A 23289-nucleotide genomic window follows, 5' to 3' on the forward strand; every position below is an offset into this window, starting at 1 on the left:
AAATCGAACTCTCAATATGCTCCCTTCCAGTTAAAAGATCATTCTTTAATTTCTACCTTGGACTACTATATAGGGATTAGATATGACACAGACCTGTAGTCAACCAGATACGAAGGATAACAACCAACCGAACAGTTCAGGTAATTTTCAATTATCCTATTATTCCTATATCATTTAAAGCTTATAAAAAGTTTATCACGATTGGGGTTTAAATTATATTAATTGAGGATAAACATTAATAAATATCCCAAATCATATTTTGATCAACTAGGCTTGATCAATTTATCAAAATTTAAGGGGCGAAACGCTAAGGAACTCCTTAACTGCCTTATGAGGATGATCTTTGTTATATAATAAAGCCATTACTGCTGGTTCTTCGTTCTTATATGCTATGACTTTAATATTGTACTAGACTTTGACCCGTGCACGCACGGGTTGACATTGCATATGATATCGGGCATTTACAAAATAGATACATCGAAACACCGTATATTGTTGACATTTGCATAACCAAACTTCAAGCCTACAATAATGCTATTAATTTCACTACACTCGGCTGAGTTGGAATAATCTAAATGTGTCTCAGGGAAGGCCAAACCCACAGTTAAAATGCCTCCTATATACCCGTAATGTAGCAGAAAATTGCAGAATCGCTCCAAAACGATTTTGGAGAAAACAGAGACATAGATAACATTTTATTTATGTCTCTGGAGAAAATTAATAAAGTTGCATTGCAAATAACAGTCAAATTGTTCAGAACATGTAAATACCTTTCTTCGAAAAGTTTAATTCTATAATTGCAAAATTCAACATATTTCAACAACGTTTTTACATCCCATGTTGACATTCGAAACTCTCGGGATTTTTTATAGTAAATGCACTGTGTAAGAGTTATCTCCCGTATTTTCTTTGATGAACAGAAAAAAATTCCAATGAAAATTAACATGCATTTGTTTTATCGTTTCCAAGTTTATCCATGTAAATGTGATATTGTGGAAACATAAAATAAAGAGCCTCCCCTGGTTTAATGTGAATGTAATGCGCATGCGCAAGATTGTAAAATCCAAAAAATTCATATGATTTCCGGAATTTTTGGAGGAATTTTCGTTGATTATTAATTAACGAAGCTTGGTTGAGAAAAAATAAAAACAAATTGGTAATCTTCAAGTACCGATGATGTTTAAAATATATAAAACAAAAGACAGTACTCTTCCGATTTATCGGTATTAAAGCTAAAACATTCAAGTCTATTATTTTAATATAGTAGTATAGATGCTAATACTTCAATACTTTATGCTGATAGTTTAACATTATAATATGATACATGTATTTCAACAGTATACATGTATGCAGTTGCTTCAACATTATATAATGATACTTCATTACATGCTGATACTTTATAATCACATGCTGATATTTAAAAGTAAATGCTTATACACCTTCATTACATCAGGATATTTTGTCATTACATACTAAAACTTCTTCATTTTATGCTGTTTCATTAATATTACATGTTGATATTCATGGTGGTACTTTAGTATTTGATGGCTCTAAAATTTGCTATAAGCAACATGATACGGAAAAAATCGGTAATATTACGACGAAGAAAGTATAGGACTCAGATCAAGCTACTCAACAGTTCATTTTCGTTAATTGCCTAGCTAATCAATAAATGAACATTTTCAAACCCGGATAAATAAAAACAATGTTAATGTAAATCTTTATTCCCAAAACTTAATCTTGTGCCTCTCAAGTGAGACCGGAGAAGGAGGTGGCATGTCAGCTTTGTCATATATATGTTGGAACCTGCGCCCATCCGAAATCTCTCTGTGCTAAGCGACCCCCGAGTCCCCTGATTATTACTCGTTCATGTTTAGACGTCTTCCAAATCGATTTTATAAGTACCTTTTATGTCATAAGTTGAATGTTTTTAAAATTTTTAAAAACCAGTACGTGTTCAATTGCCAACTCCTAGACGTAGAACTCCAGGGAAACCCCATCAATCCAAGTGAATTAAATCTAGCCTGATTGACAGAAGTCCTTCTTTAGGTGTTGTTAATATTTTTAGCGGTCCACTGTGACCAAGCGCCAAAAGATCGCGTTCAGGATGCATTTTTTTTCTTATCGAAAACCCCCGGAGAGACCTTTCGTACTCCCTGATTTTTAAGACGTGATAGGGAGCGCCGATGGTCTGAAGAGCATAATTCAAATTTAAAATGACCTTTTTAAAAGGCAAAATACTTATCAATCTCCGAGAAACACCCCATTGTTTGAAACTTTTACATCCACGTGCTATTAGTTTTAGCGTATTTCGATTCCGATGCTTCCTTATTTTTAGAATCACCGCATTGTGAAGGATCGTCATATAATAAAGAAGTATCAGCATGTATTATAGTATCAGCATATAACGACAACGTTTCAGCATATAATATTATAATGTTGAAGTTACCGAACTAAGTTCACATTCCCATGAACTTTTTTAATGTTGGTTCATAAATTTGTACTGCTTATAAGTTCCATACTCCATTTAAATAAATGGACGTGGTCAGATTCCACAGATATTAATTAGATTTTAAATAGAAATAAACTTCTGCGACTAAAACAACACGTTAATTTTTAAGGTTTTGGCCTTGCGTTTTTAATAAACATTACATACTTATTAACTACTTCCCTTGGAGCTACAGTTCTGCAGCTGAGTTTTAATTATGTGTCTTTTTTTAATAATGTTTACATTATTCTAATGTGGTATATTGGCAATTCTAGATATCTGTCTTACATATGGTCTTAATACGAATAGAAAATCAATTGAATAACATCAATACGTTTCCAATTTACTACTGTGCAATGAAATTTCACCAGCTTCGTGCATTATTGCAAGTTTAGAAAGCTGTGTGTGAAAATTTCGTCAAGCAAATTATCCCTCTTTAAAACACATTGGAAATTAAATATGAAAATTTGTTTTATCGTTTCAGTATATTTTAAATACTTTTTCAGCAAGGTTTTGATAAAGAAAAAAACGACGAAATTTTGTCATTGTCGCCATCAAAATGAAAAACATACTTTTCATTTTTGCGACATTCTACCTCTTGAAAGAGTCCTTGGGAATATATGGAGGGTGTATGAGCTACTACACACTACCATCTGACAAACCTGGACATGTCAAGGTCAATTAATTTTTTTTTATCTTTTATATGTGTGTTTCATTTCTAATGATGATATTAGAACAACAAACGAAAAAGCAATTTTATAACTTTGTGTTTCAAGTTGTATGATTAGATAATATTTGATTAAATAAGTTTTAGAGTGGATTATCTCTTGAATGTAAATAAATTGTATTTTTTTACTCAAATTTCTCAATAAGACTCGATATTTTAGCTTATTTTGAATAAAAAATCTGGAAATTACGGAAGTGTATTAGTGCCACATTGACATTGTTTTCTTCTTCAAAATTTGAACTTTAAAGTTGGAATTTCCAACTTTAATCATCTGTTGTTATTACGATAATTTTTTTTTAATTTCAGGCGAGTTTCCTTTAATAAGTGATAATTATTAACGCCCTGTAGATACAAATTCCAAGGCTTTGTTTTGATCTTAATTGTCTCTTAATGTGCTTCTTTCTAATCCTGACAACACCCTCTAGTTTTACATTTTAAAATAACATGTATTTGGTTCAAAATTAGTTCGATAATTGATATCTGATACTGTATACATTGAAACGTTTTAATCTTAAATATTTATATGAAAACTTCTAGTTAAGACAGGTATAACTATAAGTTTATGCACAGAGTGCTTGTAATATAATGCATACTGTTTTGTTTATATTCATGCAATACATTAAATTAACAGTATACATCCAATAATGTATACTGTTGTGTTTATATTCATGTAATTGATTCAAAGTTATTTCGATATTTGATCTGTGATACTGAAGTATTTAAACGTTTTAATCTTATATAGTTATATGGAAACTTTTAGTCATTTCTAGACATTTACAACAATAAGTTTATGCCCAGTTTGCCTGTCATATAATGTATACTGTTATATTTACAAGAAACACTTTCAAACAAAAAAGTTGGAAATTCCAAGATAAAAGTTGAAATAATCAACTTTAAAGTTGGGAATTCCAATTGCAATCTTGAAAATTTGCAAAAATGGGGAAAATGTGTAGCTTTTCTTATTTATCTCAGTCATTTTATGCGATTTAGAAAGTTTCTTATAGAAAATAACACAAAATATAATTTTTGCATATTCAACATTTTGCGAATTAAAAGAGATCGCTTAAAAGCGAAAATTGTATTATCGCGAAAATTACCGGATATACGGTATGTCTCAATTTCACTAAATTATAATTCAAAGCGTCAACAGTAACAAACCTCATAAATATTTTGTTTTTCACAGAAACATCAAGTGAGACATTCACAAGAAGCCATAAGTAGCCTTAAATTCCGTCCAATTCAACACAGCCGAACTCTTCAAAATTCTCATTCCCATCTTTCAAATTGTCTTTGAAAATCTTTGCTGCACTCTTGTTCACTTAAAACGTTTTGTTGCAATTGAATTTTAAACGTTTTCACCCTTTTCCTCCCAAGATGTTTAAGTAAATCTTTTTGCTGCAGACACAACAATGTGAAGTCAGTTCAAAGGACAACTAAGTAATTTTAAAGGGCAACTTCTCCAAATAGTTTAAGAACTTACGGAACGTGTTTTTGTACTAAATCTTGTGAAATATCGAGATAAGTAGGCAAAGCATCGGCAATATTACCGAATATAAATTCTCATCAGATGAAAAATAAAAATATTTCCGGCAGTCACGTGCCATGTTTAACCAATGAAAGTGTGACAGTACAGTCCAAGGGGAAAGATTATCCTTATTTGTACTCAAAAAGTTATATACAGAGATCAATTGTCTTTGATTACAAGTTTATATGCAAGGTACATCATGACTCTGTTCTTAGTTCATTATTATATTCAATTCTACTACAGTTATTGCCGAGATCAAAGAGATGCCGCGGACATTATTCTCCAATATACCACGAACGTCATCAGTAAATTATCAGATCAGAAATACCTATTTGTATCACACTGATCATGAAAGTATAACTTTAAACCGTAAAATTTTTTAAAACCATGTAAATTTCACGTGTTAGTTCCAGTCAAAACGATGTGTATTGCCTCAAATGTTTATTTTTAAGAGATCAATGCGGCTGTTCCTAGGACCTCCCTACCACATTTTCACTGCGTGTTTTTACATAAAATATATCACGTGTAGTAGTAATAATCGTATTAAATTGCCCTTAAAATATTAGGAACATGATTCAAAGATATTTTATAAATAAGTGAAGAGTATTAAAAACCCAAAGAAAAATTCTGTCGTCTGCATGTGATTCCTTTTATCGATACACATGTAAACATTACTAACAAAACCGTCGGGGTTACACGGAACAGCCGTCTGGAGAAACGATTTGTAGAAATACTGGGCTGTTAGTAGAATAGAAATAAAGTTCTTGTTATCGTGAATGTTGCAGGATAACCTCCTCGGTCTCGAAATGTTGTTTGAAATATAAAAGCCTCGGCTATCGCCTCGGCTTTTATATTTCAAAACAACATTTCTCGACCTCGGAGGTTATTCTGCAACATTCACGAAAACTCGTACTTTATTTCTCAATCTATATTTATGATGTAGCTGAAAATATGATGACTTTCTATATATTATTTCCTGATGATAACTCTTTCAAACACCAATCTTAATATTTGTATGAAAGGGAATTTTCTTTGAATCATTACCTTATTATTTTCTGAACGATAACCTTGGTAACGATAACCTTGGTGTACTCAATAAATGACTAACGCGCGTTAAAAAAATTTGACTGCACACACCGTTGCAGTTATGAGAATTCATATTTCATATTTATATTTTGAATCTTCTGTTTTGTCTTCAAATGTTTTAAATATTTCAAAAACTTATGATTTGAAATCCGGAGCTTTCCTTTTGATTTGCAAACAAATAATATGGAATTATAAACTAATATAAATGGGGTTGGACGGCTTAAAACAATGACTAATTGTATAGTGTTTTTGTTTTGTTTTTGTTTGTTTGGGTTTTTGTTTTTTTTTGGGGGGGGGGATAGGGGGGGGGGTAGGTTTTCTGTTTTTCGAAATTCTTGTAAAAACAGTATTATAAGAAAAGATCTTAATAGCACTATTTTTATCTTAATCTGTTGATATATTTGAGAAATAAAGTACGAGTTTTCGTGAATGTTGCAGAATAACCTCCGAGGTCGAGAAATGTTGTTTTGAAATATAAAAGCCGAGGCTTTTATATTCCAAACAACATTTCGAGACCAAGGAGGTTATCCTGCAACATTCACGATAACAAGAAATTTATTTCTATTCTACTAACAGCCCAGTATTTCTACAGATCGTTTCTCCTATAGAGAGACGATCTAGGTCATTTTGACGGCTGTTCCGTGTAACCCCATGGTTTTGTTAGTAATGTTTACATGTGTACTGCGTGTATCGATCAAAGGAATCACATGCAGACGACAGAATTTTTATTTGGATTTTTAATACTCTTAACTTATTTACAAAATATCTTTGAATCATGTTCCTAATATTTTAAGGGCAAGTTAATACGATTATTATTACTACACGTTATATATTTTATGTAAAAACACGCAGTGAAAATGTGCTAGGGAGGTGCTAGGAACAGCTGCATTGATCTCTTAAAGATAACATTTGAGGCAATACACATCGTTTTGACTGGAACTAACATGAGAAATTGACATAGTTTTACAACTTTTTATGGTTTGAAGTTGTACTTTCATGGTGAGTACGAGACAAATAGGTATTTCTATTCTGAAAATTTACTGATGACGTTCGTGGTATATTGGAGAATAATGTCCGCCGCATCTCTTTGATCTCGGCAATAACTGTAGTAGAATTTGCTTAAAACAAGTTAGTGATATTTTCCCCTTGCAATTAGTAAAATATAATCATGTCCTTTTCATGCTCTCATAACATTTGGTGTCAATTCTTTTTCTCCTAATAAACTATTTTATATTCAGAAGAAAAACTCATTATACAATAATGTTATTTCAAATAAGATTTTTACTGATTTAATTATTAGGTCAAAATATATTTCTTAAATGGATGGAAATTACACAAAGGGCCGTGTTACAACTGTACAGAGAGCGATGAGGGTCATGACGTCACAGCTCGGAGAAAGATGTACATACAAGATTATGGTAACCCTGAGGCATTTGGTTCATATGGTTTTGAACCTGAAGTTGTAACTGCGAACGTCAAACCGACAAATATCACAATGGAAGTAAACAATAACGTGAGGGATGTGGTGTTGATGGTCAACAGTCACGAGCAGTGGGAAATGGAGAGCTCGAAGATAACACTGGATGTAAATCTAGCAACAACGGACTCTAACAAGTTTGACGTAACGTAAGTACATCCCCCTGTCTATCTGTTGCTTACGTGGGTTTTAATTATCATGACGATGATGTCTTGGGTATTTCGAGAAAAAAATATAAAGACTTTATACTTAATTTATTTCAAAAGGTGCTGTTACTGACTCTAATTAGCACGTGATCAATTGCTATAAGTCTTTGATCAGGTGCATTTTGTCATAGAGCCTAATACCAGCACAAGTATATAAATTCTATTAATAAATATGACATAATTAATATAATAGAGAATATATATATATTCTCTCTCTCTCTCTCTCTCTCTCTCTCTCTCTCTCTCTCTCTCTCTCTATATATATATATATATAACTTAGGACTGTACACATGTGTATTACGTTTCAGATATTTTGACATTGTAATGCAGTGTTTTAAATAATATCAATTTGTCCCTCAAATAATTTATTGTGTTTAAAATTACATCGCCACAACACATAACAATTATTTTAGAAACATGAAATCAAAAGTATATCCAGGATTACTATATTCTATAATTATATGTTTTAAAGCTTTCAGAGTGAGCCTGATGTTGCTATGACAAAGGTTCCTTATATGAGTACGATGTTTTTGCAAGTTAAAGTGGATTCAAATATTCGGAGAGATACAAATACACCAAACAACAGTCCAGTAGTTTTGGTTAAACCTTACTACAGGTAAAATAAAGGTTAAAGAAAAACGGTAGACCAAATTGGATAATAATTAAGGTGGCTCACTTCACCTTGAGATATTTTCTCAAATCAGCAGACAATTACTTTATTATGGTAAATATCATCATGGATAAGAAATTATTTAAGTCAAATAGGCAAAACAAATGTGCAATTTTGGATGGAAAATTACATTTTCGAAAATACAATTCAGTAAATATGAGCAAAAGCTCCACGCGGATTCGATCTCATGATCTGCGGTTCAGAAGCCCAATACTTTAACTACTAAGCTACGACGCTATACAACCCAATTAAACGATATAAACAGTTTAACAAAACATTTACATCGCCATCTTGTGACGTAGTGTCTTTAAAAGTACAAGTCTAGGTGTAGTGAGGTACCTTAATTTACTTGATCCTTGATAAATATGAGTTAACTAATATATTGGATATAGCATTGAATCATGATTTTTTGAAAGATACAGTTTCAAAACTGCAGCGATGTGTACATACAAATTTTCATAACACACTAACGCGCGTTACTCAATTTGTATGCACACACCGCTGCAGTTATGAGACAGTATCTTATTTTTTATTCTTCTTGCCTTGTCTGCAAATGCGATTTATACCTTAAAATTTATAACAAGTTCATATTAATGGAAAAGCTACGACAACAGCCACAAGCGTGAACTTTGATTTTCGCTTGTGACGTTGCAGTTTACGGCGTTCAACGTTTATGATGTCATAATAAAACTCATTATTTCACCTTTGAGTACCCTGTGTGTATTCCTATAGAACTGAAACACATTGCTGCAGTTATGAGACTGTATACTTCAAAATATCATGATTTAATGCTGATATTTACATTTTTTTTAACTTCTTGCCTTGTGTGCAAATGTGATTTCTACCTTACAATTCCTATCTTATCTTTACGGTAAGTTAAAATTAATGGAAGAGCCACAGTAGCAGCCAAAAGCGTGAACTTTGATTTTCGCTTGTGACGTTGGAGTTTACAGCGTTCAACGTTTGTGACGTCATAATAAAACTCGTCATTTCAACCTTTGAGTACCCTGTGTGCATTACAGTGTTATAACTGCCGTAGCTTAAACACACTCACAAGCAAAAACTATGTGTAATGTAAATATATAACTTTATATTTGCGCTTCTGATCTCGGTATGATTCATAAGGAGGGGCTACCACAAAGTTACCCAATATACAATCAATGCAAAACGCGGGTATGTTTAAAAAGGCTTCCCGATTGATTTTACAGCGATGTGTATTTATAAAGTCACTTGTCTGTACTTTATACGATATGACGTCTTAATTAACTTTGACGTCATGATCTGCATTCCTGTCGATAGTTTTCAGGGAATGTATCTTAACGTTAAAAGTAAATTATATCAAACCAGTATAAAACCGCATGTTTCCTTTGCATAGATGCTGTCGTTAATGCTAGACATACAGAATTCATTAATATTAAAAACCAGTATCAAATAATCGGCAGTTTAAAGCTTCGTTTTAAGTAAAAGACTATTAATAAACTAGTGGTTTTGAGACTCTCCCTGTTACGTGTAAACAACTGAATGGAGAAATTTTAATGTATGTAAAACCAGCTTGGCGCAGGTGAAAGATCAACACAATTTTAGAATATTTTTACGTAAAATTGGTAGAGAATATAAGTACAAATGTAAATCGTGCTTGGGAAACCTACGGATTTACACACATTTTTTGTAAATCGCTTTTGAATAGTAAAAATCTGGGTTTTTTTATGATTTTGTGTAATTTTTCAACAATATCTTCCATAAACAAAATATAAAAGTACATGACATATCAACGGATTTTTTTAAAAATAATTTAATGTCATTAATCACCTGCGCCGGTGCAATTTATATAGATCATTTGCAATATTAGGATTCGCCCGTCACATAATTACTTAAGGAATTAATTCAATATTTCTTTGTTTTATACGATGTAAAATGGTTTGGGGCAGTTTACGCTTTATAAACCGCGAAGCGGTTTATAAAAAAGCGTAAACTGTTTCAAACTATTTTATATCGTATAAAACTAATAAATATTGAATTCATTGTTTATAATTTAATTTTTTTACTCTTCATTGTAAATAAAAACGGTCAGTTGACCTTTAAAATTACGTAAAATTGTACAAAATTCAAACGTAACGTCAGGCGTATTGATACGTTTTTGACGTTAGTCTTACTATGACGTAGGCAACATCTGTATACGATATAAAATATTTTTTTTAGCCAATGAGAAAGCGCGTTACAACCAGAATTAAATTATAAGGTACAAATGACGTCACAAACATGCATCAAATATATTGTTTAACATCGTTGTCAATAAATGTAACATAGATTTTAAGAAATACTCCTTGTCAAAGTATTTTTGCGATGATCAAAATAATATCGTTTTCCAGCTGTATTTTAGCACCGGGACGTCATAACATTGCTTCAAATATGATGACTCAAATTGGATAAATCATGTTTTGGTGCATGCACATCATTAATACAAGTTTCTGCAATAATTAATTGCAAGGCAATGCACATTTACTACATTATAAAATAAGCTCATCAACATAAGGCATGTCTACAAACACCGTTATAAATTTTAAATATCAGGACAGTATATGTCCAGTATAGAGATATGGAATGAGCGTAAAATATGTGATGCATTAGGCCTACTCCAGTTGCACTTAAGTGCGACAAAATACACCACTTGTAAGGGTCATAATTAAGTCTCTCAAACAAAGTTTGGAGACCTATTATGTGTACTCAGTTTTTAGTATTCTTCGTCTTTCTTAACTCTGAGCTTGTCCATCACGTTTTGCAAAAAACAGCCGAATGGAATTGTACAATACTTTAGAATAAGATAGGCTAAATACTGTGAAGTCATTTGAATTCGTGGGGTAAATTTTTTATGAATTGTGGGTTTTTTCTTATTTGTTAAATATATATTTGTATCATATAAAAATTTAGCTACAGATAAACAATATTTTACACTATCTTTCTTTTAGTTGAGTTCTGCATCCATCTACTGCTGTATAAAGTAAATAAATTTGACGTCTTCCATCACTTGCAAGAAAGCACTTAGGTGTTAAAGGAAAATGTATTTTATTTAATGGGTTTATATCGTCTTTATTGTAAACTGCAAAACTTATTGTAAAATCCTAACCAAATCGAAAGGTTGTGTTCGTGAATAAAGTTAAATAAATATTAGGAGCATTGGAAAGGTATTATTTGTACATTTGTAGCTTGGAAATGGGGAAAGACTATTTTCTTCATATTCCGATTATTGACAACGATGGCGACCAAATTCAATGTGCAATATCAGCATATCTTGAGGCCGAAGGTTTCGGCAGTTTTTTAACCAACCTGAAGAAGGCAAATGCACTGAGTATAAATAAAAACGTAAGTTATTAAACTAAATTCCTTAATCATCACGACAAACAATGAGGTTTTTTTTTTTGGGGGGGGGGGGTTAAGTTTAATGTTTGACGCAAGATATCGTGTTTTTCCGAGTTTCTTAATCAAATTTTTGTTCCTAATATTGAGCTTTACATGTTTTTATCCACATTGGAAAAAAATGAACTATATTCAATTGAAATTAGCTATAGAATGCTGACCCTTGATATAAAACTTTTTAAAAAATCATTTTAAGGTTATAAAGAAAATTTAAATGTAAATGCATTTTTATAGACATGCAAATTGACCATCAGGGTCATAAATTCAGTGTTCCAAATTGGCGACAGTTTTGGCATACCTGTCACAGTGAAAGACTATGGGACCACGGACACCATCGTGGGTAGTACAACTCATTTTGCTTATAACACGCTTTTTGGGAGAGTGTCTGTTTTGGTTAGTAAAATAATATACATCTTAATTTTATAAATTAAAAGTAAAAGTGATATACAACGGCTATTATGTTGTCTTGTCAAAATTGGTCTTTTGTCAAAGTTGTTTCAATAATGTTATAAATGGTATACTCAAAACTCCGTATTTAGTAAACTGTAAAGATTGATTAAGAATCTATGAATACGTGGTCAAAAAAGCCAACAAAAAACGTTGCATTTCAAACGATGAACGATGCAGGACACTGCGGATAAAACGGAGTGTAAATTGTCACATGGGCTACTTCTGTGATTTAAAAATGCAAAACAAATCATACAACAAGAGCTCTTATATATATATATTACCTTTATTTTGATGAGGTACCTTAGATATCTCTAATATTATGGGTTTGCAAAATGTTAAAACATCAATGCTGATTTTTTAATACTTCATGTAGATGTATTTCAACGTGACGGGTGATACTCATCCTCCAGAATTTGTAACACCAACCCCACCCAACAACCAAAAGTATACAATTTATGTTGGAGGGGCGTTTCATGTAAACGTTTATGCCAAACCAACTTTAAATACTAGGTATGAACTTAAACTTTGTATCTCAGCGCCAGCATTTACAATTTATAATGTCTTCAGTTTTCGCTTAGATATGTTTGGAAGGTAGGCGATCATAAACACTGAAATAGAGAATAAAATACAATGTATATACATTTTATTATGTAGAACAATCACAAAATTCAACTTTTTGAGGAGAGATGGTAAATCTGTGAACCAGACAAGGCATGTAGCTCCTTGGGATCAGAAGGTGGCCTATATCTCCATGAGCTGGTCTCCTGTCAATGAAGATAAAGGACATCACATTGTGTGTGCTAATGCTGAGGACAGCGCAGGGTACTTACTTTTAATAGGTTGTGGAACAATAAACCGTCAGGGGAAAATCAAAATCAACCTTTGAAACCTTAGTAATCCTATGGCTATATCTTTTATTCTTTATACACTATTAGATCTAAATGGTTATATTTTTGTCTTATATACTAGTATAGTTGATAATATTATATCATATTATATAACATATTTTTTTCGGCATACAATTCCAAGTCTGATAAGCAGTTATAAATTATAAAACAATACCTATTTTGCGTGTTTTAGTATAAGGGCTGGTTGTTAAATGGTTTAAACAAATTCAATTTAAAGGACAAAGTGATTTGAAATTGGATTTATAGGTTGGAGAAGCACGATTATTGCAACTTTTTTTTAACAGTGTAAGCACAGTTGAACTTCATTGCTTTAGAATTGAAGTAAAGGGTAAGAGCGCTCTCTCTCTCTCTCTCTCTCTCTCTCTCTCTCTCTCTCTCTCTCTCTCTTTCTCTCTCTAACACACACACACACACACACACACACACACACACACCAGGATTGAAATTGAAATATTAACATCAAACTTTCATGAACATTACTGTTCAAGAAATCTTGAAACTCTCGTTTAGATTCTTTTATTAAATACATTATTTTAAAACAAATTTCAATCTATATGTTTCATTGGCTCTTTTGATAAAAGTTGTTTTCATACAGAACTAAATATAGAATTAAAGTTATTATAATGTTTCTTTTCATATACTTTTTACAGAAACTATTTTCAGACCAAATAACAAAATACAGGTGAGAGTTGTTTTAACACTGTAACTTTTCAATTCATAAGACAATGATTGCAATTTCCCGCTTATACATAAGTTACTTACTGATAATCCACATGCTTTTCAGTTTAAAAATCAACCACGTGCACATTAACTGAGTGTTTCAAATTATATCGAAATCTACATGTATATATGTTATATTACGGTGATATTCTTACATGTTAATGAAAGAACATCGCTTTGGAATTTTTTGTTAATTATTTCTAATGGCGCCTTTTTGTGTTTTGCTAATTTGAAAAAAAAAATGTTCCTTTGGTTTTAAAATCTTATTATCTTAAAAATTTTACAAATTACATCTTTTAAATATACAAATAATTGACTGTGTAAAGAAACGTATTATATATTTTCTGTTCTTTTTCAATAAAGCCCCTTGTCCTGCACCCCGTCATAACAGTAAGCTATAGCTGTCTAACAAAGTGCCACTTATTACACGGCTAATTTAAACATGATAAACTGCTCAGCTACGTGGAATCAATTCAATAAAATTTATATTTGTTTCTATTGAAATGAAACTCACACTAAAAAAACATATGGAAGGCATATTACAATGTAATTTCGTTTATTCTAAAAACCTCTTTTAGAATCGTCTATTTTGTATAGAATAGGGTCTAAAGAGGAGTTCTAACTAATAATGTACTAATAATCTAATCTAACAGAAGCACGTCATACTCTACCTTCGTTTTAAAAAAAAAATCTCGACCTGTACTCACCTTTGCGTATGCTAACTCTTAAGGGCAATTCGGTCTTATAGGACTAATACAAATTAATGTTTTGTTTATCTTAACATGTCTTTTGATGTGTAATTTTCTTCAAAACTTACATATCCAAACGCAAAACTATTTGAATTTGATTTGATTGCTGAATTATTCGATTGATAAATTAAAATGAGGCAAAAAGATCGTAAAAACTAACAATAAACAATCACAAGACAAACGTTTAAAGCAACTGCCCATTCTATCTTACCCATTTTATCATATATCTATGATATAGGTAGTCTATTGATATCAATTTATTAGAAGATCCCTTCTTAAATTTGGTTTAAACAACACTTTAAAAGAAGCTCGTGACATTTTAACCACTTTCCTTAAATAGCGCCTATAGAAACTAAGTGATCTAGTAATATTAGGAGTTAAAAGTAGAAAATCAGAATCGTTACATTTTTTTTAGCAAATAAAAATCAGGAAAATCAAGAAAATACTGGCAAGTAGCATTCATACTGAAAGAAATGGTAAATCATTACTAGTGGGATTTTCAGGAGTAAACTTCGCTCATGTATATGTTTTAGATTACTTTGCATCGAAAACACGTACTTTTGCATTCAGGGGAAGCCTTATTACGCATCATTTCCAGAGCCTACAGATATAGTATGTCCACTTCATGCGTATTGCAGATTCCCCGTGTATGCCGCGACCACCAACTCTAGGTAAGGAAACAATTACTTGCTAGCTTTAAATTTATATTACTTTTTCAATTTACTATCAGTTAGGCAAAAAACTCAATTGATTATACATTTTGACATTTTTGAGATGGTTGGCGGTTTGTTATTGTCATTTTTTCATTGTTCAATAGTTAGTAATTTAAATAGATTGATCGATTAATCATTTCAAAGTTAAAATTCGTTTATAAGAAATACTTCTGTATGAGTTCTCAGAGGATATGTATATAACACCAATGGGAACATTTAGGTTTTTAGATCACACTATTTAAGAGTTTATTGTTATGTTTTCTATTTAAAATTAAACGGAAATTATATAACAAAAATGCCCTAATACTTTTTGCTTTAACCTTACACTTATAACGTCTATAAATTAAAGGGTTACTTTTCCGTATATCATTGGTCTTCCGTTTTCTGTTTTATTAAAAAGCAACCTTACAATGATGAGAAATCTTACATTTAACGCTTTGCATCAGTATATTAATAATAAAGTACCACAATCTCAGATGTAGAAACAAAATTACAGTTTTGCTGAATTTTCTCCTTTTTTATTTCTTAGCTTTGTAAATCTAACTGCGTGATCCTATACGATGTCGTTGCTTTAAACATTAAAGTGTATCAAAATTATGTATTTTTGACTTAGCTGTGTGTTAAATGTTCATTGGTTCCCATTTTAATCTGGAATTACACATATTGTTGTCCCTTAATGCCTTCAAATCAACATTTACTCAATTTAGGCATACTGTCAACGAAATTGTCAGTACGTCAGAGAGTGAAGAGAATGTCACGATAGAATATAGCCATACTGTGATCAACGGATCTTCACCAACGACGGTAGCACAGGTGGAATTCTTAGCACTTTTACCTGGTCCTCGTCAAATTTGCCTGAACGCATCGGATAAGTAAACATTTGATTAATATTATATGAACCTTTGTATACTTTTCTGTAAATCTGTCTTTCAATCAAAATAAAACCTTACTATTTTTTTTTTCTAGTTTGTATTTACTGATGAATAAGATCAAACACTTCTTATCAGACTAATTATGGAAAATTAAAAAAAAATCCGAAGTTGTTTATATATTCTCTATATAAATTTGAATAACACTGCTTTTAAATATATCGGATATATTTTAATTAAGAACGACGGGACAGGATTTATTTAACTGCAGTTTGCTAAGATGTTATATTTTTTAAGCGTTGACTTTGATTTTGCTATGTCATTCAATATATATTTTTACTAAAAAAAAATAGAAGACGAAGAAAAGACACTTCGAATGCAATTGAAAAGAATTTCTAAGTCTTGTGTTCAAGTGTCTTTTACTGTAGGTTGAGCAGCTCTGTTGGCTACAATTATATGTGATATAATTTTGAATTTCACTGCAGTATTGCATGGACTACGCGGTGTCTTTACTTGTCTGTCCAAAGACCAGGTATGATATTCAAAACATTGATTAAAATAAAAGTATCGTGTATACTATTGCAAGCAACAATGTGAGAAAATGTGAGAATATTCTCCTTTCTAAAAGACACTAAGTGTTAGTTCAAATAAATCTAACTGTATTTAGAAAACCCGAGTATCTTATACTGAACAGCTTGCCGACGTCATATTTCTAGACCTCCAGTTTCATTTTCCTATATGATAAAAACTATGTTCTAAAAACGACTATAAGGATGTTACTAAAACGTTCATTTAACCGTGGTAATTAGATCCCTGTGCTTCACTACCATGTCGACATGGAGGATTGTGCTCGCCATCTGCTGATAATTCTGGCTTCCAGTGTCACTGTGTAGAACCTTTCACTGGTCAGTTTTGTGAAAACGGTAGGTAGCAATTCCTTTTGAAAAACAAACAACATTTTACAAAGTTCAAGTTTTTGAATTGCAATTTATTTTAAAATCGGTATAATGTAAGACCAAACAATCTTCGAGATTTTTGTTGCTGACAAAACGATCACATAACATATATAAATAAATTTTGGCAATATGACATACGGTTTTGAACTTTGATGTGACATGAAAGAATATTATTTTATAGACTTCTATCATGATGTTAATTGTGGCTTCTTCTTTTCTTTTTGTTTTTTTTTTGTTTTTGTCAATGAAACATTTGATTGAAAAATTTGAAGGCAAGAAAAACATGTTTAATTTTCTTGCTTTGATTGTTATTTGTTTCTGTATTTAATTTCAGGAAATCAAGCCTGCGCTCAAAAAGAGAGTCCTTGCTTTAACACTACATGCGTGGATATACCTGTTCCCCCACACTTCATGTGTGGTCAGTGTCCATATGGCAAAGTAGGCTACAAATGTGATATTGGTAAGTATTTGATATTTATTTTGAAAGTATTTAAAATGGATATCTTAAGTCAACCAAAAAATACATGTATAAAAAATAAATGGACAAAACTCATCTGTAATTAAAGCTGAAAATGTTTCTTTGAAATCGTTAGCATTCTACCATATTTTGTACTGGTATCATACATTATACGAATATTACATGGCTTTGAGGGCGACATACCAGAATATTTGCCCCGAGGTGACAGGAAAGCCTTGGAGTTTTATGTCGCCCGATGCCGAAGGCATGTTATATGTTATATAACATTTTCAAAAAATCAAAATCCGTTTTCGAACATATTTACCTCATTCACCAGTGTATTTTAATTATTAATGCATCTTCATATCTAACAAATCAATGTTTTGTAAAATATCGATCGATGCTTTCAATAAGTAGATAATTTTTCAAAATAGACATTTAAAGTAAGTTCTTCTGAATATCAGACGCTGTCCTGAAATTTTTATTTTCGAGAAACTGTTTATGTTTGCTTAGCTGAATTTCGAACCGGACATAATTAATTTGCAGAATTATTGCAAGCCAGAGTGATATTACAATTTAGAGAGGGCAATATAAATATTTCCTGTAAAATATAACTGTTTTTGAAAGGCAAAATAATTATTTCTGGTGTGATTCATCAATTTTCAGGGCATAGTAATAAAATTATCTCATTTGTGAAAAAAGGGGAAAACTTATTCAAAAATGTTATTTAAGATATTGTACTAAAAATAGGTACTTAGAAATGTTAATTTAAATTTTGCCTGATCTAATTTTCATCAGAAATCAATCAAATTTCTAGGGTCTTTTTATAAATCAATACTTGATAATTTGCTCCTTTCCCCCAAAAAAGGAAAAATAGATTTGAGTTTTTGTTAGAAATGAAATTGAAATGAATGACAAACTACATTACATTAGTTTCATGGCTACAACTTGAGCACGACCAAAAAATGTTGATACCTCAAAAAAATTAGAACAAGGACAAAGAACTTTTAATTAATTTTAATCTTTCTAAAGAATGTTATGACAAACTTTGGAAGGACATTGTTTCGATGTGAACTGAATATTTTGAACTTACATTTTTTTAAAAAATACGTGTATAATGCTTTATGAAGGTAATACTTATGGTCACCCACGCTTTGAGTGGCAACTCGATATATAGAGACCACAGTTCTGTGTTGTAAGAACAAATATACGAGGTTTCAAACACATGTAAGTTGACAAACACTTTGAACTTTATAATTGTTTTTATTACAAAAATAGCAAAGACAAGAAATCATCTTGAAATGGAACTTTTATTGTCTTTTCTGTATCACATTTTGATTTTGACTGATCATCGGGAAAGGCTCAGTGAAGCTTGAAACCTTTAAAAATGGAAAACTAATATTTGAAAACCTTCACTTCAAATTGCAAATTAGGGTTATGAAAGTCTGTTAAACGGTTATGTTTCAAAACTTGTGTAGAATAACCTCAACTTTACTGTCATAAAACCCAGGATTTAGTTTTTTTTTGTTCTTTAGTTAATTTCTTAGGTGAGTTGAAAGGATTCACGTTTATGTATTTGAAGTTAATGTTTAGTCCGTCCCCACTCTCCTATTCATTATTATTTTTGAATTGTTAGATTTATTAAGTCGATATATTTTTATTTGCTAATGAACCGACGCGAAGCGGAGGTTGCCAATGGTTTTCGTGGGGTGTCAATTTCAACTGTTATCCTCCCAAACAGACACTATTTATTTTATCATACTGAATGTCTTAATATTAGATAATTCTTTACTGCTTTTATATAGAAATGACCTGAATTCTACGCCAAACCGTACGCGCATAATTTACGCGCATGTAACAATTCGTTGTGTTACCTGTTGCTAAGTGTGTTGCTAACGCTGAGGGTAATAGAACGGATTATCAACTGTGTCTTAACCAATCAGATTTCAGTATTTAACATGAAAGTATAATAAAAGATATTATTAACCTATGAATAAAATATCATATTTTACAGATGTAGACCTTTGCCGTCCAAATGTATGCAATGATCATGAAATTTGTCATCAGAACGGGAATATCTTTGAATGTCTGCCAGGTTTGCTTATTTTGTAAATTAATTCATTGAAATGATTTATAATCTCTTTCTTTATAACAAACATTTAACTGATATCCATTCTTTTTACATTTTAGAACAGCTCAGAGGTAGGTCACTTCCATAGCGGAGATAATATTTATATGTTTTTCAATTCCATATGCTCATGCTTTGAATTCTATTTGTACAAATCAAAATACATTGACATTTATTATATTTTTATATAAAATAAAAAGCCACAAATCTTTTTTTTTTCTTTGCTCGTTCGTTTTGAGAAGGTTGACAGTTTGTTGTTGTCATTTTTTTCATGTATTACGGGTGATGGGAGATAAACATGATACCTGGTACAATCGCAAAGTTTCAAACATTGTCGATCAACAACTGTTTTGTTTATGCGTCGTTATAGAAGAATACAAATATTAGCAAAATAATTGGAAAAAAAATCATTTTACAATTTTTTTTTCTAATTTGATAAGAATTACTTATTTGAAATGATATATTGTAAACATTAGAAAAATTATTTTTTTAGCACCTTGTCCTGAAGGATGTGAGAAAACGTCGAGTACTGTTTGTGTTCAGAATAAATGTGTCTGTGCTTTAGGTATGCAGGACGATGGTTTCTGTAAAACAAGTAAACACTTTATAATCAGGGGCCCGTTACACAAAGCATACTTAGGACTAAGTTGTATCATAGGAAAAAACCTTTCCCTAAGTTCATTACTTATCCTTTTCAGTATTCCAGTCTTATCTTATGAAATTCGTAAGTTATGTCTTAACTTTAAGACAGGTAAATCGATGTCTTAGGAACAAACTTAACATTGCGACTGTTTATTTTACAATGAAACGAAATACATGCAAAGTAAAGTTGAACAAAAATACAAGAAAAACGAACAATAATGACTAGTTTACTTTATTTCTTAATTGAAAACTTTAGAACTATCAAAATATACATATATTTCTTCAATTAATTTCTTTAGTGTAGACTTTTAATTTTAACATTTTGTAGATTATCTGGTCGCACGTGCAGATGGATAGCGGGCATTGTTATAGCTGGTGCACTGATGATAATGAAATAAGCCATGCCCGATAAATACTGATATCTTAAGTAGTTTGATAAAAACAGGAATAAATACTAAAGAAAACTCAACTACAGAATGACTGGATGATTTGTCCTATACCTCCACCAAATAGGCGTTTCTTTAACAAAACTAATTTTTAGGAGTTTTCTTTGCGTTGGGGGTGAGGGGTTGTCTATTTCAGTTTTGTTGGGAGGGGTAGGAGTGGCCGTCAAGTGGGCTAGTGGGTATGTCGAAGCTAAATCATCCATGGGAATGATGTTTCATTAAGAAATTGTTGCCTTTTATCCTCGCCTCCTCTATCAGCCAAGATGCATTTATTTGTAATGTTTCCTTTTGTAAAAAAAAAATACATTCTTTTATCAACCATTACAAGAAAACACGCGTTACATTAAACTTAGTTTAAAAGTTCCACATATCTCCATTTTACTTGTTACTGTATGCGAGTATTGTAATCCATTTTGTAATTTACCGTAAGATATAGTAAAGTCAACATATTTGGCTTTCTCGACGAGTATTTTTAATTTAGGATTAAGCATATCTGTATATGTTAACACGGACTATTCATAATGGACCAACTAGACAAAAAAAAACGCACTCGATCATTTATAAAGAATAACAGAAACCAATGTTTTCAAATGATTCATGTTGTCAGGAATTATATGTAGCAAAAAACAAGAATGATACTCAGGCTGCGATCTCTCATATTCAAAAAATACTGCTTTCAGAGAATATACGGGTATATTACATGATTTTTATTTTCTCATGTATGCATGTGAAGGTAAAATATTATACAAAATTTCAGTACATGCACATAGGAACTACACTATTTGCACTCTATTTAATACACGTTTTAACTTTTTTTTTCTAATTTGTTTCTAGGTGAATAAGGGAATGAGATTTTACGTTTACTTAGAAAGTTTACACCCATGCCATATAGAAAAGAATTTACGTGATCAATATAAGTTAGGAATTAACAAAATGATTTAAAAGTGGCTTTCAATGTATCTTAAGATAAGATTTAGCCAACATCATTACGCTTAGAAAGTTTTTGAAACAGCTATGACAAATCTTAGGAACTTCGTAAGTTATAACTTAGGCATATCTTAAGTTCTTTCTTAGGAAACATCTAAGGAAATCCTTGTGAAACGGGCCCCAGTTCTTATTTTTTTTTTCCAATTCATCTTAAAATTATAAAGGATTTTAACATGAATTTGTAATATTCTGCTTTATTTTCAGAAAACACATTGTTTAAGAATGTTCAACATCTTGTAAGTTTATTTTATTATTTGTAGAGGAATTTTTAAATGGTATTATATATGTTTTTAGACCAACGTATTAGCATTATCTGTTTTTATGCAGCCATATTTTGTACCGCCCACTCCTGATGTAGGATCTGTCATAGCATGTGACTTTGAGCAAACGATTTGTAATTTTCAAATTTACATCTCATCAAGGTATCTTTTGATCTTTCCATTTTTGCCATTTGTTCTATTTTGTAAAACATTTTTGCAGCAATTTACGCTATTGTACTGAATGTCTATTTCCTTATTTTTCTTCAACAGTTCTTCGCCATATGTAGGATCATTCAATGACACAGACACCAGTAGTCGCATTATAACTTTTTCGACACCTTTGAAAGACGTCTCATCAGATATATACCAAATAACAGTGTCCGTTGGGAGTAAAACCAGAAATTTTGCACCTGAATACACCGAATACGATGTTTGTCTGGATGTAGCAAAAACGATATCGTAAGCATACACATTTATGATAATTACTAAAACTTGGACAGACTCATGTAGTTGCATGAAAATCTAGTTCTTTCAGACCTTTAATCATTCCTTATGTTTTTATACTAGATTTTTTTGATAATCATGTAACAAGTGAGTTTAAGCGATTAAACTATCATCCATTGTCAGTTATTGTCGGTTTTATAAGATCCATTTTCTCAAGGTCTTTTCAATTACGCTGGTTAAATGTATTTTTGGTTATCGATTAAACGGTTTATTCGAATGAACGATCATACTGCTTAAATAGGATTCATTAAGTAGTGAATTATCATTTTTTGGAAAATATAGTTTTATAACTGCAGCGGTGTGTGCTTACAAATTGAGTAAAAATTGTATGCACACATCGCTGCAGTTATGAGATGAGACTATATCTTTAAAAAAAAATACTCTTTTACATATATATATATATATATATATATATATATATATATATATATATATATATATATATATATATATATATATATCTTATATTTACATCTTTTTTAACTTCTTGCCTTGTCTACAAATGTGATCCATATTCCCAAGGTCTTATCAATTACGCTGGTTAAATGTATTATTATTTATCGATTAAACGGTTTATAAGAATGAACGATCATACTGCTTAAATAAATAGGATTCATTAAGTAGTGAATTATTTTGGAAAATATAGTTTTATAACTGCAGCGGTGTGTGCTTACAGGTATCACACCGGTAATTGTTTTCACTATATAGCACTATAGAGGGGGAAAAATTCTTTAAAATCAGTTTGCATTCCTCATGACAAAATATTCGGAGGAAATGTTATTTGTTACCTATCTCATCAGCTAACACCATAAAAAGGGCAAGCGATACTGCATTTTCTCAAAATATCTAGCTTCAAACAGGTCTTCCCTCAAAACCACGTGTTTTCCATTTGCATGTTAACAGACTG

At 31.2% G+C, this 23289-nt stretch overlaps 1 protein-coding gene and 1 long non-coding RNA gene across 2 annotated transcripts; both read left to right on the plus strand.

Annotated features, from left to right (window-relative positions):
• The first annotated feature begins 39 nt into the window (after positions 1 to 39).
• On the plus strand, positions 40 to 19634 carry LOC105348184 (uncharacterized). Its single transcript, XM_066087109.1, has 17 exons — positions 40 to 140; positions 2995 to 3164; positions 7127 to 7452; positions 7982 to 8125; positions 11383 to 11539; positions 11828 to 11986; positions 12417 to 12553; positions 12698 to 12865; positions 13236 to 13279; positions 13602 to 13633; positions 14991 to 15091; positions 15841 to 16005; positions 16488 to 16534; positions 16812 to 16925; positions 17293 to 17418; positions 19430 to 19510; positions 19606 to 19634. The coding sequence occupies exons 2-17, from the start codon at positions 3048 to 3050 to the stop codon at positions 19632 to 19634; spliced, it is 1947 nt and encodes a 648-aa protein (XP_065943181.1). The 5' UTR covers positions 40 to 140; positions 2995 to 3047.
• Positions 19635 to 20034: 400 nt separating this feature from the next.
• Positions 20035 to 22364, plus strand: LOC136276439 (uncharacterized). The gene is made up of 4 exons (XR_010714881.1): positions 20035 to 20108; positions 21823 to 21854; positions 21946 to 22040; positions 22149 to 22364. It is a non-coding gene; the product is annotated as an uncharacterized lncRNA (long non-coding RNA).
• Positions 22365 to 23289: the final 925 nt, after the last annotated feature.

The sequence above is a fragment of the Magallana gigas genome, chromosome 6 (genome assembly GCF_963853765.1).
Source record: "Magallana gigas chromosome 6, xbMagGiga1.1, whole genome shotgun sequence".
Taxonomy (NCBI): domain Eukaryota; kingdom Metazoa; phylum Mollusca; class Bivalvia; order Ostreida; family Ostreidae; genus Magallana; species Magallana gigas.

What these genes read in the sequence shown, in the direction of transcription:
- LOC105348184 (XM_066087109.1), top strand. Translation starts at nt 3,048, where the DNA reads ATGAAAAACATACTTTTCATTTTTGCGACATTCTACCTCTTGAAAGAG. An exon ending in TGCCTGAACGCATCGGATAA is followed by an intron (nt 16,006 to 16,487) that starts GTAAACATTTGA and finishes ATTTCACTGCAG; the next exon opens with TATTGCATGGACTACGCGGT. An exon ending in CTTGTCTGTCCAAAGACCAG is followed by an intron (nt 16,535 to 16,811) that starts GTATGATATTCA and finishes CGTGGTAATTAG; the next exon opens with ATCCCTGTGCTTCACTACCA.